General features: G+C 37.1%; 1 protein-coding gene across 2 annotated transcripts in view; it reads left to right on the top strand.

Annotated features, from left to right (window-relative positions):
* Positions 1 to 24401, top strand: part of PCSK5 (proprotein convertase subtilisin/kexin type 5) — a 229767-nt gene that overhangs the window by 142694 nt on the left and 62672 nt on the right. For both annotated transcript variants that reach the window (XM_015652533.3, XM_015652536.3), the window contains exons 11-17: positions 1901 to 2018; positions 3023 to 3211; positions 13285 to 13421; positions 18314 to 18457; positions 20223 to 20325; positions 20885 to 21078; positions 22519 to 22603. In XM_015652533.3, coding sequence (XP_015508019.1) covers positions 1901 to 2018; positions 3023 to 3211; positions 13285 to 13421; positions 18314 to 18457; positions 20223 to 20325; positions 20885 to 21078; positions 22519 to 22603 — 970 coding nt within the window. The remainder of the gene's footprint in view (positions 1 to 1900; positions 2019 to 3022; positions 3212 to 13284; positions 13422 to 18313; positions 18458 to 20222; positions 20326 to 20884; positions 21079 to 22518; positions 22604 to 24401) is intronic.

Here is a 24401-nt window from a genome sequence, read left to right as displayed (position 1 = left end):
AATGTTCTACGTGTAAGTATCTTAAAAGTCACATAAATTTCCATCTGAAGGTCACTGACTGGTGGTGGCAATGCTACATGCTTTTCTGCCCTTATTTCTGGTTAAGAAAAGGCGAGGTGAGGAGAATTTTGGCTCTTGGAGCTCAGAAGGTGGGTTGAACACAAGCATTTTAAAACTGGACATCTTGAGCTCTAATTCAATGTAAGTTGCTAACTGTCAGGAATTAAAATGCATTTTCCATGAATTACCTGAAAAAAATTTCAATTAATGAAAATTTAGTCCCTTGCTTTTTTGAATGTTCTATACAGAGTAACTGTGTGCAGTTACGGATCATGTGGGTTAAGACTCTTGTTCTTCCCACTGATCTTCCGAGCAAACAGAAAGATTATTGATTAAAATTTTAGTGTGAGAACAGACTTATGTCTTCACAGAAAATTATGCACTCATTATCTGATATTTGCAATGAAATGACTAAGGACATTTCTATCACAGGAATCTTTTACACAATGCAAAATGTTTCTTCATCTAACCTCTCCTTGTCTTCTTTTGTCTGCTCCACCCACATAGAGAGAATCTATATGATTCTGGGACATGTCCTTCCCTATCCATTTGTTTTTTCAATTTGTAAAGAGAATTCAGAAGACTGAAGGAAGGCTGAATTTATTATTTTCATGTATTTCAGTTGTGTTTAATTTTGGAACATAGTGCTTGCCCCATATGGCAGAAGAGCTGCATGTTGTTGTCTCCAAAGGAACATTTCCATGCTATGTGCACTTTGGTTTGGGGCTCACAAGGAAGGAGATGGGAAGAAAACCAGTTCATTATACAGTCACTATACCTTGCCATATTTTTCATTGAAGAATCCTTTTTAGCTGTCAGTTTCAGACAGTATTTGGAAGACGTCATCCCTAAGTTTTGAACTGTATTTCTTTGAGAATTAATATTTTTTTCAGGTAGAGTCCTTTGAATTTTGGTTTGGCAATGAATAGAGATTGCTTTCACAAACCCTCTACAGCATGCAATTGACAGGACTTATACCATGCTTTGTTGCATTGCTAGTTAAAATAGCACTTACAATTTCCTGTGGGTTTCTGTGGTAGAAAGAAAAATGGACTTATTAATATTTGAAATCTGAACTCCTCCTGTGGAAGAATTTTTGTTTCACCTTCTGCTGTCAGAAGGTTATCAAGAGCACCAGTTTGTCACAATGGAGCATCATGGCTAGCAGCTCTTCAAATTCCTCAAAACCCTTTTACAAGTCTCTGTTTTGACTGGAACAGCAACCAAAAACACACAGCTGATTCAGTTAAGTGCTTTTCACCCTCATCATGCAGACAGCTTTAAGGAGATGGTGGATCTACCTGTTTGGTTGGCCAATGACAAGCATACTGTATACAGGAACAGGAGAGCATCCACACGCTTCTTACACTCAGGGAAGTTCAGAGAATACAACAGCTACAAAATAGTCTGTTCATTCACAAATGTATTGTCTCAGTTAGCTTTGTTGAATACATATGCATATTCATGTAATATTTGAGTAATGGAAGTAACCTTCATTCATTATGCTTAGCCCCTTGTCATACAAGAGGGCTGAGCTAAATTAAGGCACATGGACAAAGGGCAGTCAGGGGTGGTTTTAATCACTGGTGTCCTGTAGTTCTCATGGTAGGGCGATGTAGGTGCTGCCTCACGCCTCTCCTGTAATAAATCAGTGAACAGATTTGTTTTGACAAATAGATAAAGTCATTATTGTTCCTAGCAATGAGATTTTGGAGCTTTTAGTGAAATTGAGGAAGAAAAGATAAAAAGGTACTCCTGTTAGGATGTGACACTCTGGAATTAGTCCATGAAACCCAAGGGTTTATGTTATAACTGTATCCATTCTGTTTGTACCTTGCAGTGAGCCACCTTTATGGATTTGGACTGATGGATGCTGAAGCAATGGTGACAGAAGCAGAAAAGTGGACAACGGTGCCTCCACAGCATGTGTGTGTGGAGAACACAGATCGGCAAATCAAGTAATAGCCGCTACCAAAACTCTTGCTGGCATAAACTTATGGAAAGAAACTGGGTATAATTTAGCCCTCCCTTGCATTGTGTATTTATTTTTAAAGCCATACCACGGATTCTGTCATATATATGGATGTAGTGAATGGGAAAAGGTCCTAGTTTAAAGAACATTGCAGAAGGTGAAGATGTAAAACAGGCCAGACTGGTTAATGATGGATTTTTATATAGATGATGCATCAAAGAACATTTGGTTGAATGCATTTCAGTCACCTTTGCAAGAAGAGTGCAGACTTACCAGCATGTAATAAGAAGAAATGCTTTCAATACTTTATGATATTGTCTCTCTCCAATAGTCTTAGAAGAGTCTCTAGTTCAGAGGCCAAGACTAAACTGCTAAACCCACTATGACTGGGTCTTTATAGAACCAGGCTTAAGAGCAAGATTCCAGTATGTGCACTCCATGGATATAGAGACAGCATCAAGCATGAGGCACACTTACAAAGCATTCAGAATATTATTTGATAATTATATTTGACAGGCTTGATTTGTAACTGGTATAGTCTGCAAGGATGTCATGCCAATTTAAACCAGCTGAGTCAGATGCCTCTTGGTACAGTTAGCATGTAATACTTGCTATTACGTAAGTGAGAACTAGGTATGCCAGGCATTTCCTGGGGTTTAGCAACCAGCTGTGATCCCATGACAATCTCAGCAATTCTCAGCTGGCCACTAATCCACAATAATGCTCTGTCCCAAAGGTTTGTTCCTATTTTACCTGGTGTATGTGCTTAACAGAAACCCAGGCAGTTGCCATTAGCCATTACCTGCAGTAAAATAATTACCCTGTAGTGGTATTTCCATCTAGGAGTTACATGTCAAAACTATTGATTGTAGGCTACTGACTTCTGAGTTGTCCAACATTGTCATTCTCTACCAAGCAAAAAAGATGGGGTTGTGTATTTTGCACAAAAAGCGAGAAATACTGATGTTGTTTGCTATGCTTCTGTTCTAGAACAATACGACCTGACAGCATTGTCCGTTCAATTTACAAAGCCACTGGCTGTTCAGATAATCCTAACCACCATGTGATCTACTTGGAGCATGTTGTTGTGCGTATCACTATCACTCACCCTCGACGTGGCGACTTGGCAATTTACCTAACCTCTCCTTCTGGAACTAGGTCACAACTTTTGGCCAACAGGTATGGTATGACTACCCAATTTCACACTACAGTCAGCATGTAGAGCCTGCCACTGCACTGAGATGTCAGTGTCAGCAAAGAGCAGTCATGTCATTACAGCAGGGCTGCTAGAAGACACATGCTAGTTATTTTTCCTTAGAGAGATGGTCAGAATGAAGTACAAATGAACTCAGAGATGATGAACTCAGTAGAAGACTAGAGTTAAAACTGTTGAACTCCAACACAAAGATTAGTCAATTTCAATAGTTCTTGTATGGCTCACCATTTATTAGATGGCTGGAAAATGTGAAGAAGTCAGACTTAGTCTGATAAGTCTAATAAGGAAGCTGAATCAACGTTTTTCTACATATTGCCACTTATTTTTTGTTTTTATCTTTTCTTATCTTTTTGTTTCTAAATAGCAATGAAAATCAGACAGAATAGTGTATATTTACTACTGTTCTTTTTAAATCCCTGATGTTACTTGAAAAATCCTGTTTTTCAAAGTAAACATACTCAGTTGATGAAAGGCTCATTGTAGGACAACATGAGAAGTAGCACTAGTGCTTGAAATTAAAGGCTTAAGTTGTAAATTGCAAATTAAAATTTTTAAGTTAGACATCGTTTTCAAATGTTTTTAAAAGTTAGATATCAGTGCAGTGATGGATACTTCCTTTCAAATGTCCAGCCATTTTAACAGCTACTAAGAAATACCAATCTTTTTCCTCATTCTGTCACCTCTGTGTTATGTTTTTGGAGAAACTGTCACAGTGCATCAAATTTTTTTTTTTTTTTTTCTTCTGACTGAACTCAGACAAGTATCTCTTTATCCAATGTATCATTTCCAACATTAGTGCAGTTTATGTCCCTGGTAAGTGGAGGGAATCATTAGCAAACTGAAAGACTGCTCAGTGATGTTTCTGTTTCTCCAATCTACTAGCAGAAATTTTCTTCAAAGAAAACATTAGCAGATTTTTCCATGTAAATCTCACTAAATCCATGGCCAAGAACACCACCTCCTACTAGAGATGGTTAAGACACTAAAAAACATCAGAAAACTTTCCAAACTTTATCCCAGTTCCAAAGGTGCTAATAAGTTACATTTGCAGTACAAAGTGCTTGTATACTACTCCAGCTAGTTAGAAATCTTCTTCCTGATGGGACCATAGTATGATAGATAATTCTTTTTCCTTGATGATTTGACTTAGATGACTGCCATTCCGCTAGACATAGAGCATGGGTCCTACAGAGAAGTTGATGTTTACTGATATTATGTGTCAGATACTGCAAAAATTGGCATCTATCAGACCTATGTTGTGAGAACTCTACTGCCGTCTTGCTTAAGTCTTCACAAAAGTTGATATCCCTAGTCCTACTCTTCAGGGCTTTTGATGAGTTGAGAATGGCCTGCTTTCCAGACTGCTTTTCACCCACACTTCCTCAGCCAGAAATGCTGATTATCTGGCTCCAGAGACTTGTATGTCTTCCTGTATCTCAATGATAGAAGAACTTATATTTCCGTTGAAACAAAGAGCCTGTTTTGAAGACAGGTGGAGCTCAAATGGACTGGGTTCTGGTTGAAGTGTGAATGCACATTTTCATTAGAGATTATGTTAAATTTAAAGAAAAGGTAAAATGAAAATACTCTTCAAGCTGTAGGCAATAATTCACCAAATGGAGAGGAAGTTGTCCCAGAAGTTTGGGGTCCTCTAGAATATCTCCTGTGTTCCATTGTGAATGCTGTCATAGGTTGCTGATAATGCACATAGGCACACATATCTGTCTTTCTGCTGCATTGCGGCACTGAACAAAAAAATTGTCCTCTGCTATCCAGTACAAAACAGGTTTCTCTTATTAGTTATGAAACAGGCTTTTTTTTTCAGTTTGAAGAAATCCTTCTTTAGTTTTCTCTTCCATTTTCATGCAGTAGTTCTTACTCAGTTCAAAATGAAAAAACTGAAAGTCATCCAACTAGGTATCCAAACAAAACAATCTTGTGTAAACCCAGTGGTCTTAACACAGCTAACTTTTGGCACAAGGCTTTCATGTGTTGCAGCTGACTCACAGCAAGTGGGAAATGCATTCCAGTATTCACAGTTCACTTCTGGTGATGATTGGTGTGTGGAACAGGTACAAAATTTAATTCAATCAGTGTCTTTGTAACCATTGCACCTTAGAAATAATTATTTTCTGTATGTGCAGTATAGAAAAGGGAATGTAAATATACGTAATAAAATGAGGGGATGTTCAACTCTTTCTTATCAGATCATACCAGAAGACTAAACAGAAAACAAAGAAACCTTTGTTTCCCAGAAAACAAATTATTCATGACAGAGCTCATAGAATCTCACCAGAAATTCCTTTCCCATGCAAACTTCAGAAATATACTGACTTGCCATCACATTGGGTTGACGGGCTACTAAAAAGCTCTGTACTAATATTAGGGATAAATGTATATTGCAAATTCTAGGTCTGAAATACCTAGAGCCCTTTCTTAGGGTAAAGTAAGGAATATAAACACAATACTTTCTGAAATGGTGTTTCAAGGTTTACTTTATTTGGCCTTGCTTTAAGAAGCCATACAGCTTAGAGGTAGTAATTTCTTGAAATTAGGAGTATGCTGTGTGTTGTTGATGTAAATGTTTTAGCATCATGTTATAAAATAAAACTTGAAATAGGATGGTTGTTATCCTCCAGAATGAAAAATTAGTTACAAGGCATTTGATTTTTATCAATAATACTGCATATCACTGAAATAATGCATTCAGCTATAAGCATGCATGCAGAGTTACATTGGCAGCAAATAGTCTGTTTTTTCTGCTGTAGGCAAAGGCCCCAGAGGCTGTTGTACATTGCTACTACCTGACTGAGATGTTTTTTCTCAGACATACAAGACTTTTTAATGCACATGTACAGGATTAATAGCAGCAATACCAGCTGTTTTTACTGAACCCAGGGAAAACCACATTGTTTTACAGTTACTCATCTGGGTTTAATTTGATACAGTTTGCTGGTAAAATGTTGTTAAGTGCAAAAGGTATATTTTACATGTGCACTTCTCCACCAATTCTGGAAGAAAAGTCATTGTGTGTAATTTCTGGTGCATTGACAAGTAGGTCCCTTAAGGCAATATTTGGCCTTTTTTCTGCATATTTTATCCTTAATGTTGGCATCCCCTAAAATGACTTCAGTAAGAAAACTTGTTAGTCAGAGACTGTGTGGATTCCTTTGCAGGCATTTGGTGGATAACACTGTCACCAGTTTAAGCCTTATGTGCATTCTTCAAAATCTGCATTACAGAGAACATCTGCTTTGTTGTTTGGAAAGTACTAACATGATTACATTGGATGCACTGCAGCAGATGAAAATACAGGCTGGAAGAGTATTGGCTGGTGTGAGGATGAGGCTAAAGTTAAGTCCAAAGGAGAACAGGATCCCCTTTTCAAAAACAATTGGCCAGTGGATTTGGCAGTGTGGGTTTCTGAGTGTTGAGACATACCAAGGTCAGTTCTAGCAAACATTTGGTACAGGCAGGCTACGGAGGAGAAGCTAGATACAAAGGGAGTAGGAGAAGCAAACTTAGGGCTCATTTGTCTCCCACTGAAGTCATTGCTTATTTAATTCCTGCCCTTTAAATTTAAAGCAGCTGTTGCCATTTGAACTGCGTAACTGAAATATTTCAGCCACATGGTGGCAACTTTCCAGGCCACTAGCTTCATAAGCTTATATGGCCCTGGTATTAATAATACTTCTCTTCAGTAACAAAAGAATGTATATTCATGGCCATCTTTTTCCTATCATGAAATCTTAGACAATCAGTAAATTTTAATAATATCTTCCTCTGCAGAACTCTTAGACCAAAACCAAGTTGTTCTTATCTAATCTTACTCAATTGTATGCTTCATAAAATGCCTTTGTGATCTGAAGTAGAGGAAAACTTTCTTTATAGGCATGCATCTTTTTTGCAGCTTAGATGTTATACTCCAATATTAAACAAAACTAACATTTTATGTATCCTAATATGATGAAACGTAAGGGCCAACCTTCATGCTGAGTCTCACTAAAAAGGCATCTGAGGTGGTAGTAATCTAAGTGCACAATGAGTTGACGATAATCCTATGCTTGTACTGTGTCTACAGAGTGAAGCAGTTCTTGGACAATTTTTTCTGTCAGCTTGCTATGTTTTTTCATTCATGTTCATGTTAGCTATATATTTTTTCTTTTTTCCCTTTTTTAATTTCATTTGAGGGGTTGATGAATAGATATCCCACTATTGAGCACCTGGCTGACCAGTGGAGTGTGTGGAGCTCGTCAGCCTGACATATCTGCAAGTAATGATGGATCTTTTAATGAGGATATGTGTAGTTCCTGGGGACAAACACTCCACTTTTAAAGATGGTGATTGCCACTATTTCAGGCTGGCAAGCATTGTACATTATTGTTCATGTTACTCCAAACTTTATCATGATAATTTAGGGTTGTCCATTGTTTCGTAAAACTAACTCATAAGCAGATGTAACATGGGGAAAAAAAAACAAGTGTATGCAAATATTTTAAATATGTTTTATTTAGCTCCACATCCAGAAGTTTTAAGTGTTCTTCCACATGTAAGTAAGAAAGCTTCTGAAATGCTTAGTGTGTTCTCTGAGCATTTCTTTTTTTCCCAATACTTCAGGGCAGATGGTAGTAGGGTCTGGCTGAAGCTTTGGTTAAGTCAGTTTGAGCCGTCTGCAGTTTCTTAGGGGCTACATCTCACAGGGAGCTGATGATTCGACCCTGTGGAGAAGAGCTGCTTTAAGGAGAATAGTTGACCAAAGCACTTTCAGGTACACAGGTTGGGAAGGCACTACATAGTCACTTGAAACTATGAGTGCACTTAAAGTCTTGTGGCCATGCAGACTTCTGGGCAAGGACCACTAGTCCATGAGGCTGCCAGTTTGTGTGCTGGAGCAAATCATAACAAAGACTGCTGCTGTAGAAGAAGAAGATTCTATCTCTTGCCAGCTACTCCACTGCACAGCCACTAGTTAGTACAGGGTTTCCAAGCTCATAATGCATTGATTTCAGTACACCACCATTGCTGTCAGTCAGGTGCAGCTGCACTTTCTCAGCTGAAACAAACAATCCTGATAACTGAAAAAAAGTTCCTTCTTATGTGTTTACTTCTTATTGTTCATGATGTGTGATGCTGGTGTTGCTGAACAAATCTGCGACCTTCACTGCCTTTTCTCACATGAAATTAAAAATTGAAACAAATTCTTCCAAGCATTTAGGAATTTAAAGATTCTTTGCTGAAAAGCTGACACAATTTTTTTGTTGGGTATTTTAATGCTATTAGAAAGTGGCTAATTGCCTTCCTCTGGGTCTAAAGTTTGATTACAACTTAATATTTCTGCTCTAAATTATGTTCTTGAAGAGTAAGGTTATGCAATTTTTAGGCTGAAGTGGCAGCAGTTAAAGAGACCAAGATTTCGTTTTAAGAAAAATAAGCAGTTTATTCTACACTGTGTAACATATCTTCTTACCTAGACATACATATGGTATGTGACGAGTATGGCATAAAACTGCTCAGACAGACAAGAGCAATTTTTTTTTTAATGTAATGCTTATTCATTGTAAGCAGACGCTTATAATTATACAGTCAATCATGCAGTCACATCTACTCCATGTTGAGTGCTGTGTTTCTAAGAAAGGTCCCCTGAGTAATTGTGTAACAGAACTGGCATTCTGTTGTGGTTATGTTAGCAAATAAGTTTTGAAAATTCAAATGTTGTTAATCACTTTGGTCTTTAAAAGCATCTTACATTCATGAGTATAGGTATATGATAATGGTCCTAAAAAACTATCAGATTATTCTAGTAATCTTGTTTAAGTATTTTAGTCTATAATAATCTGTAATAGTCAATACCAGTTCATCAGACCATGTACTAAATTTTGTTAATCCATGATAATCTATGCCATAAGTCTGTCTTTGATAGGAATTTTGACAAATCACAAAATTAAAATCTGCACTGTGCATACTCCTTAAAAGAAAGATCCTGTGTATTTCTTTCTGAATAAGGAATGTACAGCTGAACATTAGATAATTTCATTCATTTATTTAACACCACTTAAAGTGAAATCCCTCTATTGCCTCATAGATTCTTCGATTTGAGAGTTTAGTTTATAAACAAAGCAAAGCAAAAGTACTTGGACCATTTTGTATGTCCAAAATACGTACACAGACTCAGAGTCAGTATGTTTCTACTTTGTTTTTCACTATCCTTTTGACCTGTCTGTAGCTTTTTGACTTGTTTTTGGAATCTTTCGTGGAAACACAGTTCCTACATTCCAAGATTCCAATTTAGATCTTGTTTTATGAAATTAAAATCTTTCCCAAGGAAGTATTCTTTTAAAAAATAGTCCATTTTCTCAGAAATAATATTACCAGTTTTTCCCCTTTCCATGGGTGGAGAAGCTTACAGTTTCAGTCACAGCATATATTAGGTAAGAGTGCTTTTAAAAACATGATATGTGGGATTTTTGTCTCTTCCACCCAAAATTACTTATAAGAATTATTAAAATGGAAACCTGACAGCAATTTAAAATTTCAAAACAGGAAATACCTAGTTATACAAAAAGTACTATGGGAAATATCAGACTAATTACAGTAAAATGAAGAGAAACTCATGTTTCAAATATATATGAATAGGAGCTCAGTGAATACAAAATTCCTAATTGCACAGAACTTGTATAATACTATATAATTTAGTCGCTACAGTGGCAAACATTAATACTGGTGCCTTGTTGCATTGACAGCATGTTTAGAAAGTAATACATTACCTAACAGAAAACAACAGCATGGCAATTTGAATAACTGTTGTAAATAACCTACATGACTTAAATTGAACATACTTGCATGCAAATTCTGGATAATGACTGTGTAATAATTTCTACTGTTTCAGTAAACGGTATGTGCCATGCCTGTGTGAGATTTGCTGTATTCATACAACTGATGTAACAATGACATGGAGCAGGGCCATTCTGCTGCCAAAATATATCTACATGTACATTTACAGGCACACACACAGAAGCACAGAACGGTATCAGAAGAAAATCTCACACAATTATCAGTGAAAATTAATCCAAATATATATTTTAATTTAATTTTATAAATGCTAGTAAAGTAGACTACTATTATAGGTATTCATTTAAAATGGGAAAATGTAGACTAAAATGAATGACAAGTCGAACAGGAGCCAGCAGTGCCCTGGCAGCCAGGAGGGCCAAGCGTGTCCTGGGGGGCATCAGGGCCATTATCTCCAGCCAGGCAAGGGAGGGGATTGTCCTGCTCTGCTCTGCTCTGCTCTGCTCTGCTCTGCTCTGCTCTGCTCTGCTCTGCTCTGCTCTGCTCTGGGGCAGCCTCAGCTCAAGTGCGAGGGGCAGTTTTGGGTGCCACAATACAAGAAGCTATTAGAGAGTGTCCAGAGGAGGCTGCAAAGATGGTGAATGGTCTGAATGGAAAGCCATACATGGAGGGGCTGAGATGACTTGTCATACTCAGCCTGGAGGATGCTAAGGGGGGACCTCATCACAATCTATGTCTTCCTAATGAGGGGAAGCCCAAGAGCAGGCACCAGTCTCCTCTCTGGTGACCAGTGACAGGATCTGAGGGAATGGTCTGAAGTTGTGTCAGGGGAATTAGGCTGTATATTAGGAAAAGGTTCCTCATCCTGGTATGGCTGGGCACTGGAACAGTGAAGTGGTCACAGCACCAAGCCTGACAGAGCCAAGAATTGTATGGACAGCACTCTCAGAGACATGGTGTAATTCTTGGGGCTGTAATGTGTAATTAATAGAAATAAGTGTGTCTTAATAATAAGTGTATCTTAATAGAATTAAGTATAGTTAAGTTTTACTATGTTTAGGTCGGACTAATGTCTAAGATTTCTTTCTGTCTAATTTGACTTGACCATTTGTCGACTCTTCAATGGGGATCCAAGGGGTTTTTCAGGTCTCAAAGAGACATGAGCAGTTGTTGGTTGCTAGAAAGATATTTATTGCATGAGTCTCAAAAGCAGAGAGTTCACAAAGTTACAGTCCTTGCTAAAAGCTTTTGGTATAAAGTCATGAATTCTGAGCAGCAGCTCTCTGGTATAAAGTCCCGATGTTCTGGGCAGCAGCTTCTCAGTGTGGAGTTCTGTTATCCCTGGCCACAGAAGCAGATGGTGGTGATGATGGTGCTGCTGTTCTTCTTTGTGTGTGTGTGTGTTTCCATGTGTGTGATCCCCAGTGCAGGTCATGAAATTTGCAGATCATCCAATCAGTTAAAAACATGATTCTAAAACATTTTTTCTACACCAATCTAAGCTTAATTCTTAATTCACAAAAGCAGTGTCAGTTTTACCTAAATCCTATGTGTAGAACATTTTCTGTTTACCTGAATAACCCTATCTGTTCTATCTAAGAATGCAAGCTATGTTTTCATTGTGTCTAGGGCTAAGTTGAATCTGTGAAGGGTACCGTATGAACTTTAAACTAGGCCTTAGGCTTTTCACTAGCTAGTAGTGCCAGGAGTTGGATTTTGATGATCCTTTACAACTCAGGCTATTCTGTGATCCTGTGATTTTATGTTTGTAGTGAGAGCTTGAAAATCAAGTTTTGGCCGAGCTCTATGAAGTGCACCAATCATGTAGGCCCATACAGTTTCTAAGAAATCTAGGACACACAGTACATGACCCCATGTCTCTGACTGACCAAAACTTCCAGCAAGAACTATGGCATTTTGTTCCTCTCCAGTGTGGCAGTTTTCATCCGGAATGTACCTACACAAGTATCCTGTTTTCTGTTTGCTGAACTTCACAACCTTTTGAGAGTATAACTTGAAATTAGCTTAGAAAAGAATAGATTCACAGGAATTCAAATATAATATTTATGTCATCTAATGCTAGGTTTTTCTCTGTTTTATGGAAAAGCATTTTCAATCTATTGGGTTTTATACTGTAGAGATTCTTGTCTTTTCAAAGTTTTTAGTCACAGCAATTATTAGTGGAGTTTTCACTCATAAAGATCAACTCTAATGCATGTATAAATTGACATGCATACTTATCTCTGTGTGTATATATACATAAATATATAAAAATACATACATGTGAATATATAGTTATATATGTATTTTTTCAAGTTATCGGAGGCAATGATCCTACTTAGAGTGCTATTCTCATCAATAATTTTGGAGTACCAAGCAACACACTATGAAAACTAAATAAAAGTTCAAATTCTCTTGCATCTAATCTCCTAATCTTCTGACAGGAAGGATCCTCCTTCCCTTTCTCACAGGGGATCACAATCACATTGCAGTATCTGAAATAGAAATGACTATATAGAAAATATAATAAATATAATATATAAAATATAAATATAATAATAAGAAATTATCATAATCCAGGCCTAAGTTCTAATGTCTTCACCCACTACCTAAGTAATTAAATTATGGTAACAGTATTGGTTAGGTGAAACCATCAGATGCCATTAGTTTCTCAGTTTTACCCCAGCTGAATTCTGTGATGTGTTTGAAGGGGTGGTACCTTGGTTGTTCAAGGATTGAGGCCAATGTCTCAGTTACATACTACTTCCTACAAGAAGTGATGTCTTGAATCATTTGTCGTAAACTTGTTTCTATTGTGTTTAAACCCCTTTTAACTATTCTAATCCAAAGCAAAAAACAAATGTTACTGAAATTTTCCAACTTACAAGTTACTTATATTTATGTCATGCTGTTAAAGCAATGGAATTCTGTATTATGCAAAGATTTTCCAAGACCCACAAATCCTACTAAATAGTATAAGCAATTATGGTATTTTTGCAGTGAATTTGCTTACCATTCTCTTTTTCATTATAAAAACATGGTGACATGTAAAGACTCTCTTCCATCAAACTACAAATAACTGTTGAATTTGCTTGAAATACATGTGAGAAAACCATAGTGAATAGTGTTATGTGAAGGTACAGAAGAACAAACTAGCTGATTAGTATATTATTCAAGTTTGCACTCTTGGAGGCATAGCTCCCCAGGGAAAAAAAGCTTTGCCTTGAAATAATGTCATTTGTTTTAGGCTATTTGATCATTCCATGGAAGGATTCAAAAACTGGGAGTTTATGACTACTCATTGCTGGAGTGAAAAAGCAGCAGGGGATTGGATCTTGGAAATCTGTGACACTCCATCTCAGCTGAGAAATTTCAAGACTCCAGGTAGGACTCTAACATTTGTTTGGGCTGTGTGAATTCTTTATGTGTGAAAAGTGCTTGCTGTTTTCCACCTTTTAGTTACAGCTGGAACATCTTGCTGGTTTTAGTGTGAAGCCATAGCTGGAAAGATCATTATTCTAAATTTAAGTTTTCAATGCACCCTTCATTTTTATGCTACTGTTACTTATCTTTTAAGATACATGTTTCACTTTTATTTGGAACTTTTTTCTGTGGGTTTTTTAGATTAATTTCTCTCAAAAAAAATGTAACATACAGATCAGCCTCAATCACTGTTGATAGAATTGAATGAGAATTTTAATTCTTTATTTCTGCTCTACTTTAGCTGTGTTCTGATAGCCAGTCTCAACTTTTAAAAAAAATATTCTTTTTCTAGCCATCAAATCTACTGTCTTGTTGCCTGACTCACTAGTTGACATGATTTGTCCTCCTGATATTAGTTTTTTAGGATAGTAAACCAGCAATCATAAGCCAAAATTTGAAAAGCTTTTACACAATATGTGGTTGGTAAGTCCTTAATGAAGACTAAGTATGATTTTCAAAATTTCTGAGCAGAAAGCATCTGCTAGACACTGGTAACCTTTTACACTGTTATTTAAATGTTAACTGTATAGTCATGTGGTTAACTTTAAGCACAGCATTTTGAAAATCTTTATTATCTTCCCCTAGAGCTCTAAAAGGAAACACCAACATTGCCAGTGTTTTAAATTTCACTTTATCACTACTGATCACTTCTCACCATAGTTTTCCAGTCATTAAAGGTTCTTACCCAGTGTTAAATGCACCACTAAATGAAAAGCAAAATTTCCAGTACACTAAAAAGGGGTACTCACTAAATGTGTTTGGAAAAGCAGCCATTGAGTAAAACTAAAATTGGTCAGGGATTAAAGAGGAGGTTTTGTGTTTGGGGTTTTTTTTAATTTTCAGTGCTTTAGAATTTGATAGACAGGAGGTATTAAGCAGCAAATAAATAATTCAATCAGATTACTGAAAAGAGACAAAAATCAAGTATTTTCAACTCCATTTTATACTAGTTGTTCCTGACACATCCAGGAACATCTCTGGTGCGAAGGATAGCTTAGGGTAGCTCTTCACCTTTGTGTGTAGTGGAACCCATTGGTTCATCCAACAGGCATGAAGGACAAGCACAGAGCAACAGATTTCCCTCTTCCCTGACACACATCTTGCACTAAAAAAGAGATAGCATGGAGCCATTTTGCAAACTTTTGATCTGGGTAATTCTGCAGCTATATTGTACAAGTCTTTTACTTCTTCAGGACAGTCTCACACTGGCGTGCTTCAAGGCCTGTTCCTGCACACTCCTGCACACTACAACTGCACATAGTATAGTTGTATAGGTTTATTGATTTCAGTACATTATTTATTCTCTCTCAACACTACAGTAGCTAATCTAATGGAACTGATTTCCTTTCCTCCATCAGAACTAAGGCCTAAAGATGCAGCTCTGGAAGAAAAGGCACATTAAGGCTAGGAGATTGAGAGAAAGTAGGTCTGCAAAACTAAGGGGTGTGGAGGAGGCTGATCTACTGAAAGAATCCTGCTGGAGAGCTTATCCTCTACTTTGTTTTAACCACAATGTGAAACACTGCTTGAGACTAGTTTGGTTTTTATGTGCATTTGGTTTTCACAAGATGCAGTGTGGTTGTGAATTTGGATCCTGGTTCATTGTATACTGTCTAGTAATGTATCCCCCATCTTTCTAGAGCAGTGGTTGCCCTCTGATGAAAGCTGTCCAGTAACTCTTCTGTTCAAAAAGATTTGGAAGTGCCTGCCATATATTAGTGGTGGATAAATTCAGCTGTTTGGGCATATCGGGATTAGTCTCTGCACTGAAGAGAACATGAAGTAAACAAAAGGTGCTTAAACATAATTTATGCCTGGTGCCTCTCCAGTTCATGGTGCCCCTCCAGTTTATCACCATAGCTTGCAGTTTATCACACTGATATCATCATCATGCCTGTTTCTTGTTTGTGTTCTGTGCATGTGTTTGCTCAGCTCTTGAAAGGTCTTTTAATTGAGAATTGCCATTTTTCTGTAATCAAATTTAAAAGAAAGACCCAACGTGTCATCATATCCCTCCACTGGCAAGGTAATGCCACATCTGTTACCTGAAAAGAAATGAAGAGTCAAGTTCATAAAAGTAGTGCATGTGATTTCTAGATTTAATTCTGTAGAGTTTATGGAGGTGGATATATGTTTCCTCTGAAACATTGTGATATACCCTTTCTTCTATAGATACAACATGAAACCTTTGTTACACATCCAAAATACAAGCAGGGAAAGGATTATTCTAGCCAGACTAAATGATGGAATCAACCAAAAATGGGGAAGAAAGATTTTGGCTTAAATGTGCATACTTTGTTTATTCATTATAAAAGTGTGTGTGTATGTATATATACTCAGTTATTGAAATATTTTCATTGTGCAAATTAAACCTGCCTTGAGGCAGTCTTCGTTTATTTGCTGGAAAGTTACATGAATTTTTCTCCTCCTTATTTACTGAACCATTCTTAAAAGGCAGCTAATCTCCTGAGAGACCCTGCATTATTCCCCTTGCTGTCCTTTTGCATTATATATGCATTCAGAGTAACAGTCCTTCCTGCACTGTTAGTACAAGATCTTCTGTATCTGTAAAATGCAAACACAATGTGCTATGCCTTAGGAGCATCTTTATCTGTGGTTTTTGTAGTAGGTTCTTGCAAATACTTTTACCACTGTTCTGGGAGAAATAGAAGAATTTGGGAATTTAAATGAATTTTGGCTCATAGAAAATAAAAAGATCTGAATAATTTATCAAAACACAATTTTTTAAAATTGCACCCAATGTATTATGGTTTCTATGCTGTAGAAGTGGTTTAAAACACAAAAAAAAGCACAGACTGGACACGAAGAAGCTGTATCTTTTATAGGGCTATAGAGATGCCTGCATATCTAGTTAAAAATTATCTCCCTGTGTGACTTCTTTTTTAAAAAGAAAAGTGCCATTAAGGATACAATTGGATCAGTCTAAGGAACATCAAGATGTAATGTGATTCCCACATGTCTTTAGAGGAAGAAAATACATTATTTGGGTCTTTTTAATCCAATGGGTCTTTGGGAGTTACATGTCTATGGGTAGGAAAAGACAAATTGAAAACAAGGAGTATCCAGTTTTACTATCAAGGTAATTAGCCGATACTTTGGCAGCAGGTGTGGTAGATTCATCAGCAGTTAATTTTTTAAGTCAAGATCAAATATCTCTTCAAAGAAAGTAATAATTCATATGTGAAAAGTTGAAAGCTATTGTGTGACACAACTGCCGTGATATAGTCTCTGGTTTGTAGTTTCTGCTCAAAAACTGATTACAGAGAAGGAGAAGCTTTCATATGAAATGTAGAAATTTTCGTCTCAGAAAGATTAGTTGGATTGACAAGAGACATAGAGATAACAGAGATTCCCATATTCAGCTCTAGTATAAACTATTTAAAAGAATTTGGTTATGATCTGTCAGGTAGTGTTTTTGCTTATTGTTGCTGAATACTGTTATACATGTATACTGCTAGAAGTATACATGTAGAAACAGAGAGATGCTTGTCTTTGTTATGTCAGTGGAGGCTGCCAGCTGACATTGGGGAAAATACAGAGAATCACTTGTAAAGGTCAAATTAATTTGACTGTGCAGATTGAAGATATCCAAGTGAAAAATATTTCAAGCTATTGAGTATCATTAAAATGAGAGAAGAGGAAGATGGCTTGAATTTAATTTTGCATGAAGTATACTACATTATTTTCTTAAAAGGGTCATACCTGGATTACATTTCTTGTTAAATAATAGTACTCCTTGCAAAGACTTTTAACCACTGAACAGCCTCCAAAACACGATCATTCAAATTTTCCCTGCTTCTCTGATTTCTGTTTGTTCTAATGAAAATTTGACATTTACATCCAGCTATTCCAGCACAGGTTAACATAACCAGAACAATGGGCTGATACCAAACTTAGGTTGCACCTTTTCAAGCAGGGATGTGGTTTTTATGTGTCTTTACTTTAGGCACTATTTCAGGCCTGAGTGCTTTTGCTCTTTCTCCAAATTTATTCACCTGGTACTACAGAGAGGAAGGTGGGGACTGAAAGTTCACCCTTTATGTTTTGACATCATGAACTGATGACTTGATACACCTTAATCTCTTTATTCTTCCCCCCAAAAAATGTAGCAGAAAGTCAGATAATGCATCAGGTCACCAGACAATTTTTTCTGTCTTCACTTAAATATTAAGAGGATAAAATACCAGTGACGACTGCAGACAGTACAGTGATATATCTGCCAAATAACTGACACAAATAAACTAGAAATTATGCTGGTTTGAGGGGGCACTGATGTTCTTCCATGAAGATTTTAAGAGAAGGTGTTTCTTGTTCATCAAGTTGTGTCCTAAAAGTCAATGGAGGGTACTCTAATGTAATCCCTTTCTTAAGGCAGAATTCTGAATACTGTTACTTAGCTAAAAGATCTCAAATAATAATTACTGGACAATTAATAGTGTTCTGAGGGGAAAGCAAAGCCACCATATGCAGCACCATATACATATTCCAAATAACTGTATGCCCAGATGTTTTGTTTATTGTTTATACTGAGTTCAGCCCTCATTGTGCAAACCTTTGCTAGACCTACAAGAGATTGGAGTGCAATAAAAATACAGTGTAAAGATCTGACTGAAGAAAATATGCTTTCTCAGCTTATAGTAAAACAACTATTGCACTTACTTGAAAAGCAGTGTCTTCCATACCTGGTCATAAGAACATGCTTAAAAGTGACATGCTTTTGTAAGACACAGAGAAGCAATTCTGAAAACAGTTTTGTAACACTTAACTTCCAGGCAAGTTGAAAGAGTGGTCCTTAGTACTGTATGGAACATCCATCCAGCCTTACTCACCAAGAAATGATTTTTCCAAAGTGGAAAGAGTGCGCTCTAGTCCAGCTGAAGACCCTACAGAAGATTATACAACAGATGACTATTCAGGTGTGTACATTCATTTAATCTGTTTGTGCATCTACTAAACCCCTAATGGCTTTAAGGATTACCTGAGAATCCTTACATACTTACATATGTAAAATGTTCAGTGAATTGGATTCTTCACCAAAGATGAGAAAGTTTTTGTTTCATAGTTGAAAGTTAGGTTTTTGAGTTTGCATGCAGAGAGTTACTTATTTTTAAGCTACACTTAACATGCTATGAAGAAATGCACTGTTTTGCATGTAAGTATATAAAGCTACATATACTTATGCATATATATGAGAATCACATTATCTTCTATATCTGTGTTGTTTCTCACTGATCCCTGTAGATGTTTTTAAACCTTGTCATTAGACTTTATTAGAGTTAGATTTTTAGTACTGCAATAGAAGTCAAGTTGGCACTTCCTTACATGTAACCCATCATTACCAGTACCATGTGATGAATCTGAAATGTATCTCTGGCCAGTGAAAAGGAGGACAAAGTTCAATTTAGTATTTTCTGTTATTCCATTCTCCTTTCATATCATGTCAGTTGCACAGTCTCTATTTTAGATGGACAGCTGTGGAACTCCTTGTTTTGGTAGGTAATGAAACACGACTATCTCTAGTGTAAAGGTCACAAACTTCTTAAGATTTTATGTGAAACAAACTCAATGCATTCATTCAGGCGAGAGCAGTGATCCTGAAAGTTGTAATTTCACCCACAGTCATTGTTCACCTGCATAAAGGCAAGACTTGATAGCTCTCTCTTCCCACAGTAGAAAGGATCTATTTGAAAACTGTAAGAACAAAATCATAGACTATCCCAAGTCAGAACAGATCCACAAGCATTATTAAGCCTGACATGAGTGCAGGTGAGATGGAAGATTTGGAATCAGCAAGTACTAGCTGAGGCTTTTGTAGCATGTAGCAGCAGAGAGCATCAGGGCCCTGGTGTGTGCTGGGTCATGGTAGCCACTTGGACCACTTGGTACCCACTCAGGAACCAGAGTAGCCACTGATCATGATACTCATCATTTATGTTGTCCTTCTTTTTATAAGTTATTTTACTAATCATTCCTAATTATGAATTACAGAAATTTTTGCACATTTCCAAGTAAAATAAGGATGCCATACTTGTTAAAAAAACCTGCCTTTTTTCTGAATTTTTAATTCAAGGCAAGCAGGTATTCTGGAAACCTGTCCAACCATCCAGGAGCCACTCTAGCAGTCATTCTCTCAACACATGAGCTAGGACCAAGGCCCTTCACAGCTACACACCCCACGCCCACATAATCAGACCAGATTTCCTCACTAGCTCAACCCTAGTTTTCCTATAGCAGCGTCTCAGACTTCCCAATCCTTAGAATAACTTGATCTTGGTGCAGTAACTACATTAAAAAAATAACAGCTTGAGCTGAGTGCCTCTGAGGAGGGACCCTGAACAAGGGAAACCTTGGGCTTTTATACCCTCAGAGTTTAAGTGCATAAAAGTGTCAGGGTCTTTGGCTCTTGCTGTGTCTCTAGGCGTCCAGTCACCTGGCTGGTGACATGGGTCCCCATGTCCTTTCCAAAGGGTCTGCACAGGCCCTTTCTTGGAGCTTCTGCCACCCAGAGCTCAATTTTAAGCTCACAGTGCAGGTAGCAAACTCAGCTACCTGTGCTAGGTGTAGTCCTCGACACAGGGAAACAGAGTAATTGCATTCTGCAATAAAACACTGTGTTTTATGGTGTCCCTTAAATGAGAAGTTTTAATCCCTTTGTCCCTCTGTACTCTTTTAATATTACAGGTCCCTGCAATGTAGAATGCAGTAAAGTAGGGTGTGATGGGCCAGGACCAGATCATTGTACTGACTGTTTGCACTATTACTACAAATCTAAAAACAACACAAGGTAAGAGAAAGAGATAAAAACTTAACGTCATTGATTTCTTAGTATATATCTTAAGTTTCTTTCCTCTTCTCTTCATTGCAGTCATGGATAATTTATTTTCCCCTGATTTTGAAAAATTTTCTTTGGCGTTAAAAAAGCCCTAAACCCTACCTAATCAGAATTTAACATACAGCTTAAAAAAACCCTTCTCTGATTATATCCCCACTGTTTATTTTTTTCTATAAGAAGCTTTCTCTCTCTGTCTATATATATGTGTATTTACAGATTCCCGTAGCTACTACAGCTGATGTGATTTAATGAACAAGATAGGAAGAAATGTAGATGGTCAAAAATTATACTGTAGACTGTCTGACAACACATTTGCTAGTGAGATAGCATGTATAGGGACATAAATGCAAGACAGCTTGATGCAGTGCTTTGAAGGGTTATGTTAGTAAACACATGATCATCGGAAAAGCAACAATGCTGAGAAATACTTCTGCTTTGCAGTCATGGTCCAGGAGTGTGGTGGCAGGTGCTTTCATTAACAATTCTGCCTTCTCTTCCCTGCTGTCTGCAGGATCTGTGTTTCGACCTGCCCACCTGGTCACTACAATGCAGACAAGAAACGATGTAAAAAATGCTCACCCAATTGTGAAACCTGTGTTGGAGGCCATAATGACCAGTGCATGACCTGTAAATCTGGCTACTACCTGAATGAAGTAACCAATAGCTGTATTACCAACTGCCCTGATGGGTTTTACCTGGATAAGAGTTAGTATTTCTTGTTGGTTTTGTATTGCGGGCTACAGAATTTGATCTGGGGAGGTTGCTGGAATGCCTATGAGGAGGAAAAGTGTATGTTGATCTCTTTTCCTATTCTTTTTATTAAATTGTTGCCAAGTGTGATCAAGAATGTCCTGAATAATCTTCCTTTATTTTAAAAACCATACTTATTGCAGGGTGTCTTTTCAGCTGGGGGTACCTGGGAGTAACAGTAGCAGAAGCAGGGCAGTTCAAGAGCAAGTCAGCTAAAGGACAGAAAAGGTTATCAAAGGGACAGACAGCACCCCTTGTGACCGTGATTCCCTATCCAGCCAGATTATATGACACCAGAAGTGAAAGCTGAGACACTGGCCATGGCCAGTGAAACAGAACTCTAGGAAAAACAGGCTCTTCAGATGTAACATGGTTGCAAATAATGTTTCTGGAAGACCTAAGCATGTCCAAAATGATGTGACTGCCCAAGAGCAGTAATCCTCAGCCATGATAGGTACCTGCCTTCAGCTTCCTCCTGTGATTGCCAAGTAGATTGTCCATGCTTAATTTCCAGCTTTGGCTAACAAAAATACTTCGACATATATTCAAACGTGCTGAAAACTCCAGTAACTTTTGTTATCTTTAGGCACTCTGTAGAAGATAAATATGTTCTCAGGAGCATTGTTCATCTAGGTACCTGATCTTCTGCTTTCTCCAGCATAAAGCTGTGTGTTTGATTTTGAGAATCAGTAAAAACAGGTCCTACCTTAATTCTTCCACTTTTACTGTGTGAGAACTACAGTAAAGAGAACTTTTTTCCATACAAATTAAGATGGATAGATGAAAATTTCGGATTAAATAAGGAAATTAAGTTTTTCTCCTCGGAAGGGTATGTGTACCCTGCATGTCAAAGGACAGTAGGGCTGAAGAGAGAGAGAGACATTTCTAAAAGAAGGGATCTCTAGAGACAAAAAGACAATTTTTAAGTAATTTATGTATTTACTTTGTCAAGATCAGATCTGTTCATGCAGGTGTGTCTTTTAGCACCCAATCAGGAAGACAGGACAGACTGCTTGCATGGAAAGGGTAAGATTGCAGGACAGTCTCCAGAACACATGGCAATCATTAGTGTATGTCACTACTATATGAGAAGGTGACTTAAGTCCATGTTATAAATAATGAATGTAAATTTTAAGTGTTTATGAAAATTTTTTAATGGCCTCAAAACATATTTTTCTCAAGGTGCAACTACAACTTCAAATGAAAATATTGTAAACCATTTTATATTTGATGGAAAAAGCTAATTATAGGCAGAATTGTGCTGCTGTAGTCTAGCTTGATGTTGATGTTGATGTCAAACTAGAGGGCAGTAAGTCATGCAATAATATATTCATACAATTTTATCAAACAAAATTGAAGAAGGTTTTCTGGGCTGATTTTTTTTTTCTCTTGTAGATAAGATTATTTGTCGAAAATGTAGTGAAAACTGCAAGAACTGTGTTGAATTCCAAATCTGCACAGAATGCAGACATGGCCTAAGGTAAGGAAATTATGTATATCTCTAAACATAGTATCTGAAGAGGTAGACAGGGCTGTAGATACACAATGAAGAACATCAGGTATCTATTTAACCTTGCCTGGCCCTCATTTCATCTGTTCCAATTCTGTTTAGTCTGTAATATCGATCCCATGTGTCAATTTGGCTGACAACAGATTTTTAGAAGGCCTTTCATTTCTGGTAACATAAAAGTCATGTGGAAAGCTGGCTTCATCAATTTTTGACCTACAGTATGTCAGTCAAGGGTTGTTTTAGAAGTAGAGCTAATGAATGGTATTAATCTTTCTGATTCATCCATTTCATAGTTAGAAATTGTTTTCTTATCTTTATTGTATTTCTTCAGGTATCCAGTCATTCAGTTACCTCAAGTACATGAGGCTCAATTCTATTATAGCATAGTGATCGTATCTTTTAAACTGCAGGGGATATTTTTTCCTTCAGTGGGGAACTTAATTATTCTTGAAAATGATAGGTAAAAGATAAAAAGCAGTAGTGCATATTTCAAGCTCCTTTTGATACTAAAATAGCAAAGGTAAAAAATCTTACAATATTCATGACAGACTGTATGCTGGCTTAGTGCCACAAAAAAAATATGAAGTCAGTATTCAGTATCTGTAGGTATTCTTTTGAATACAAGTATTGTGTTAATGTTTTAACACTGAGGTTTCATGTTCCATTAAAGTGGATTTTAATCTCCTAGTAAAAGCTGAATGTTTGCTTCAGCATCAACAGCTGGATTCCCCTATTGAAATTGAAATATTAATTTTTTTTAAAAAAACCTAACCATCATGTTTCCTTGGGCAGTTTTAGAAAATGGAGAATCATTTTTGGTAACATTTTTAAAAATATGTGTGGGTATATCAGATAAATGGAGCCTTTTGGGATGGGATATGAAATTCATATTCCATAGTTGTTCCATACTTCTGGATTTTCTTGGAAGAGGTATCAATGAGCAGGACATTCCTTGAGTGGGTCTTGAGAGACCAGGATTCCAGATCTGCTCCATTATTGGCCCATTAAATAAACTTGGGCAAATTATTTTCCCATCTGTAAAAACATGATAATGCTATTGTAAAGCTCTTTGAAGTGTGTCACTGACAAAAAGCAGGAGAAAAAGCAGGGATTGTAAAGTTTTGTTGAATTGCTAGTTTATTTTCTAAACTGGGACTGAATACACTCTTGAAAATTTTCAGTGGTGCTGAACTTAGCTGGCTGTTGCTTATCCAATCTGTAAAAACATGGTTAGCACTCAGAGTGGGAAACCCCAGAGCTGATGAGCATTTTTAGAGAAAGTATTAAATTGGATGAATCCTGAGGTTCTGCAGAAGATGGTAAACATGGTAGAGATGTCCTAGTTTAAATAAATTAATTTCAAGCAAACAAACCAAACCCAAACCACAACAAACTGCTATAGGCACCATAAAACATGAAAGCAATAAACAGCCACTTCAAGGAATATATGAAAATGTGACTCTTTATGCTATTTATTTTCCATGGTTACTCGCATTTTTCTACTCTCACAAAAGTGCCTGCAGGCAGAATACCTCCATCTGTAATCTCAACAAATCTCACAAGCCACACAGAACTGACATTCAGTTAACAAGTCCCTTAGTATTTTTTTTAGTGCTGACCCTGTGCCAAATTCCTCGTGGATAATTGCATTTTACATGCCTGAATTTCTAGTGCTGCTTGTCATTGTTAATTTTTTGTCTGTCCCCTATTACTTGGTAGTATTTACAAAGAATTTGTAAACAGCTTCTTTACTTCACCACAGGCAAAA

This window comes from Parus major, chromosome Z, assembly GCF_001522545.3.
Source record: "Parus major isolate Abel chromosome Z, Parus_major1.1, whole genome shotgun sequence".
Taxonomy (NCBI): Eukaryota; Metazoa; Chordata; class Aves; order Passeriformes; family Paridae; genus Parus; species Parus major.
The sequence above is the reverse complement of the archived record's forward strand: the minus strand, read 5'-3'. Positions and strand labels throughout refer to the sequence as shown.